The sequence below is a fragment of the Carlito syrichta genome, unplaced genomic scaffold, assembly GCF_000164805.1.
Source record: "Carlito syrichta isolate Samal-C Ts95f unplaced genomic scaffold, Tarsius_syrichta-2.0.1 Scaffold309091, whole genome shotgun sequence".
NCBI classification, from domain to species: Eukaryota; Metazoa; Chordata; class Mammalia; order Primates; family Tarsiidae; genus Carlito; species Carlito syrichta.
Window position 1 is genome coordinate 422,642 of NW_007253187.1, and position 4,802 is coordinate 427,443.

General features: G+C 56.1%; 1 protein-coding gene across 2 annotated transcripts in view; it reads right to left on the bottom strand.

Annotated features, from left to right (window-relative positions):
• The window catches only part of FOXN1 (forkhead box N1), a 32,578-nt gene that overhangs the window by 16,004 nt on the left and 11,772 nt on the right, over positions 1–4,802 (bottom strand). Inside the window, exons 1-2 of one of the 2 annotated variants that reach the window (XM_008066708.1) lie at positions 1,035–1,180; positions 173–637 (exon numbers count right to left, since the gene is read on the bottom strand). In XM_008066708.1, coding sequence (XP_008064899.1) covers positions 173–637; positions 1,035–1,157 — 588 coding nt within the window. In that variant the 5' untranslated portion in view covers positions 1,158–1,180. Of the gene's footprint in view, positions 1–172; positions 638–1,034; positions 1,181–4,802 lie in introns of those variants that run through there. The other variant, XM_008066709.2, reaches the window with a different exon arrangement.

The window sequence follows — 4,802 nt, forward strand, 5'->3', positions numbered from 1 at the left end:
ACCTCAGCCTCCCAAAGGTACGGGGTTACAGGCTGAGCCACCGAGCCCGGCTTGCACACTGATCTTAAGTGGCAAAGTCTGAAAAGGGAAGTCCTCAGAGGATTCTTTCTAGGTTGCCAGGAGCCAGGATGGGGGCGGGGGAGGTGGGATGTTCACTGGCCACTGTACTCACCAGGACTTGGGGGCCATGCTCCTGGCTGGGGTAGGGGAGCCCGTTGCACCAGGCCTCTGCTGAGAAACCAGGCAGGAAGGCCTCGGCCTCCCCAACATCCACGGGAATCTCCTCGAAGGCTTCCAGTGCCCCTGAGGTCTTAAAGGAGTGTCCATCAAGGGCCAGGGCGGTCTGGGCCTCGGGAAAGACGTCCTCATGGAAATGCCGCTTGTATGGGTGGAATGGCACGTGGCTGCCCTTGAGGAAGCGCCCAGGGCTGCTTGCTGGGCCCTCCTCAAAGCCAAAGCCAGGATACTTGTCCGAGGGTGACAGCCGGAAGGGGCCTGGGCCGGGGCCAGCTGGGCAGTGGCCCTGGACTTGCTCGGGGCCTGGTGACGCGACGCTGGGGCTGTGTGGGGGCAGTGAGGGTGCCCTCTCTGGAGGGCCGTCAGGCACAAATGACGAGCAGCTGAAGCCGGCATGCTTCTGGGTAGACAGAGGGTAGAGAGCCTATTAGTGGAGGTTGGACCAGGCCTAGGGACCTGCCAGGACCCTACGCTGTGCTGGAGTAAAGAAATCTGTGACTGAGCTCTAGGGAGCCCCCAAGTGATGGAGAAGACATGCCTGCCCTTGGGAACCCCAATCTCATGAGGACACCCTGCCCCTAAAGCTGGGCTGCCTCAAGTCTGATGGGGCTTCACAGCCCTGCCCTGCAAAAACCCCAAACTGAAGGGATGGGCAGAAGCCTAGATCTGAACATTCTGGATTTGGGGGGTCTTTGAGTACTTGTTTGTGGTGGAAAGGACAAGACAGACCCTGGGAGCTCCCTGGGAGTGGGGGTGACTGGCCTACCTAAGCCCAGGCCTTGACACCAAGTACTTACACTCTGTGGGGCAGGGGATCCTGGGAGGCCCGGTGCCTGCATGAGGTCCCCTTGGCGTTCGCCCTCCAGTCTGGCAGGGCCTGGCAGCGTGACGTCAGACTGTGGCGGGAGTAGCGACACCATCACCCAGTCCTGGCCTCGAAGAAAGCCGTCTGCAGTAAGAGTGAGGACCAATGTCCAGAAGTGACCAATCCCAGAGCTACCACCTCTACTCCTACCCCATCCCTGGGTGAGACTTTGCCTCCAGCTAGCCATCTGATAAGAAAGAGAGGAGAGAAAGAGAGAGAGAGACAGAGAGAGAGAGAGAGAGAGAGAGAGAGAGAGAGAGAGAGAGAGAGAGAGACATACACACAGGGAGAGAGAGAGAGAAAGAGAAACTGAGAGAAGCAGAAGGAAACAGACAATGAGACAGCAAGACAGAGAAACAGACACCTGTGGAGAAAGAGCAAAGTGAGCCAGGTGGGAGTCAGGAGGAGGGGGCTTGGCTGCTCTTGAGCTCTGCAGCTGTAGAGACTGAACCCGAAAGACCCTGGTCCCCAATGAGACCCTGCCTTTGGATCTTTGAGACTGGTCTCCTGTGTCAATATTGTAGGGCCAGGTGAGGTAACCCTGGCAGGTACACTTCACTCAGTGACCGGGCAAGTTGGTGGTCCTGAGGGGAGGGAAGGCTGGGGGGTGGGTCTGACCTAGGTTTGGGACAGGAGCAATCCCCATGATGCAGGTGACTCAGCCCTCAGCAGAGGTTAGTCCTGCAATGTGACCCTCAGATCCTTAGCCTGGCTGGCATGATCGCAGTCAGTGCACAGCTGGGGACTCAAAGGGCCCTGGTTGGTGGCCCCATGAGCCTGGCAGGCATTGGGGATGACCCCAGCCCACCCTGCAACACCTGGCGAGTGCTATTTTCTTTTTTTGAGTTGGAGTCGTACTCTGTTGCCCAGGCTGGAGTGCAGCAGCATGCTCACGGCCACCTCAGTCTCAATCTGCTGGGCTCAGGCAGTCATTCGGCTTTAGCCTTCCAAGTAGTTGTAACTACAGACATGCACCACCACACCCAGCTAGTTTTTTTGATTTATTGTAGAGCCGAGGTCTTGCCAAATTGCCCAGGCTGGTCTCGAACCTGTGAGCTCAGGCAATCCTCTCATCTCGGCCTCCCAAAGTGCTGGGATTACAGGCATGAGCCACTGTGCCTGGCGCAAGTGCTGTTTTCACCTATGTCCTCCAAACTCTCTTACTTGTGACTCTGTGTAGGCCACTGACCCTTTCTGAGCTTCAGTTTCTCCGTGAAAAACTAGGGGCTTGGATTACATGATATCGGAGGACTTTTCTGCTCAGACCTTCTGAAATCACAGAAAAACCCTGTCCCCGGCAGAGAGGAGTGGTTAAGAGGACTCAGGGTTCAGAGTCGAGCTCAGCCCTTCCTCACCATGTCAGCAAAACGCTCTACACTCCAACATCATCATCTACAAAACAGGGAGAGTGATAGGCCCCATCTCAAAGGGATGTTGTTAGTATCAAATGAAATCATGCACAGAAAGCACTTAGCACAGTGTCTAGCTATATTCAGTGCTGATAAGTGTCAGTTCTCTTTATGAATATCATTATTATGTGGCTCTTATTATCCTCAGCCCTTTGACTCCCCTCACCACCTACAAAGAGCAGTTTCTCTTGAGTTGACTCCTCTTTGCCCAAGTGGTCTCTGATAAAAACTACCATTTGCTGAGAGTCTGCCCTGAGTTGGCCACTGTGTAAATGAGTTGGATGATTTTCTCATGGGTTTATCAGCACAAACCCGTGAGGAAGGTACATTATTAATCCCACTTGCCAGATTTAAGGAAACGGAGGCTCAGAGGGGTTACTTGACTTGCCCAAGTCACACAGTTAATCCTTGACATTTGAACTCAGATCTGTCTGACTCTGGGGTCTGCACTGTCTTGTGGTTTCTTCATGTGGTGGGGTCAGAGTCAAGGTGGGATAAGCTGGGGGGGCTGGAAGCAAGAAAAGCCTGAGGGTCACACTTACTCCCCCTTTTTTTTTTTGAGTTGGAGTCTTACTCTGTCGCCCAGACTGGAGTGCAATGACCGCTCCCGGCCACTACAGCCTTGACCTGCTGGGCTCCGGCGATCCTTCCGCCTCAGCCTTCCGAGTAGCTGGAACTACAGGCGCGCGCTACCATGCCCGGCTAATTTTTGATTTAGTGTAAAGATGAGGTCTCTCTAAGTTGCCCAGGAGGATCTCGAATCCGCGGGCTCAGGCAATCCCCTCACCTCAGCCTCCCAAAGGTGCGGGATAACAGGCTGAGCCACTGAGCCCAGCTCACATTTACCCCTTCTAACTAGAGGAGCCAAGCTAGAGCAGGGAGGGCTGCTGTGCAGTTCCCAGGCCACACACTTCTGGGAGCTCTGGGAGAGAGGAAAGGCCTCTATTGCACCCCCCTCCCCAGTGCCCTGCCTGGGGTTGGCTTGACAGAGGAGGTCATGGGGATAAGGAGGGGAGGCAATTTGCCCAAAGTCCCACAGGGATCGGTGGCGGAGGGGGCTGGTAGCTGGGGTCCAGGTGGGGGCCTGGGGGGAGGCTCTCCCGCCTCTTCAAGAGTCCTCACCACCCCTTCTCAATGTCCTGGCGCCTGCTCACTCGGCGATGCTAAATGTGGCGTGACCGGGGAAGCGCCGAGCTGGCCGTAACTGAACACCACAAGGGAGCAGGCGTGAGGCCCAAGGTGCAGGGCAGCCCATCTCCGGCTCTGCATGACCGCCAGGCCTGGCCCCTGCTCCCTGGACAGCTCCTCCTGGACAGCTTGGGCCTGTCTGCCGCACCTCGCCCTGACCCGGGGCTGCCTTCTCAAGGCATTCTCTGGCTCTTGCAGATGTGAGGCCAGAGGGCCTTCCGTCCCCCCGGATCTCAGGCTTTTTGGGGGTTGGTAGCTACTCTTGTCTCTGGGGGCAGGGCAGCATGGTGGTTAGCATGGGGGTTTGGATTCGGGCCAACCTGAGTTTGTTGGCTGTGTGACTTCGAACAAACTGTGTAACTCTGTGTCTCACTTACCCCACCTGATAATGGAGTGCATGGATCCACCTCACAAAATCACCATGAGGATAAGTGAGATGACACATATAAGGTGCCAGCACGTAGGAAGAACTCAAGGACACATGCCTTGCATCTGGCCTTTGTCTGCCAAGTTGGCTGGGTCCAGGGACTCTATAGTTTCCCTGATGGTCTCGCTGCTCCAGGCCTGCCTGGCAGCCCTGGAGAGACTGACGGATGACCCATCCCTGGGTGGCTGCTGCCCTTGCTAGCCCTCCCCATTTGTCTGGCCTCTACTTGGCCTAGACTTCACACAGCCTGGCCTCCACTCAGCTTGGCCACCACTCAGCCACTCAGGTCCCAGGCCCCAGCCCTGCTCCTTTGCAGATGGGAACCTGAGGAGGCCTCTTTGAGGGTCTGGCCTGTCCAGCACGATTCCAGCAGCACCTGACTTGCCCACCCTTGCTCTTATTCCCTGTTCCCCAGGGTATTATCTATAGCCCTGGCTGAGTTCCTACGTGTCAGAGGACTTGATGGAAGGCTTCAGTTCACAGCTATGGCTTTCATAGACTCACTTGGCCAAAACACCCCACTACCTCCTCCAAACTCCCAGGGACAGGATTAAAACCAGGGGAGGTTTTTTGTTGTTGTTGTTGTTTTGTTTTTTTTGAGTTGGAGTCTCACTCCGTCGCCCAGACTGGAGTGCAGTGGCATACTCCTGGCCACCGCAGCCTCGACCTGCTGGGC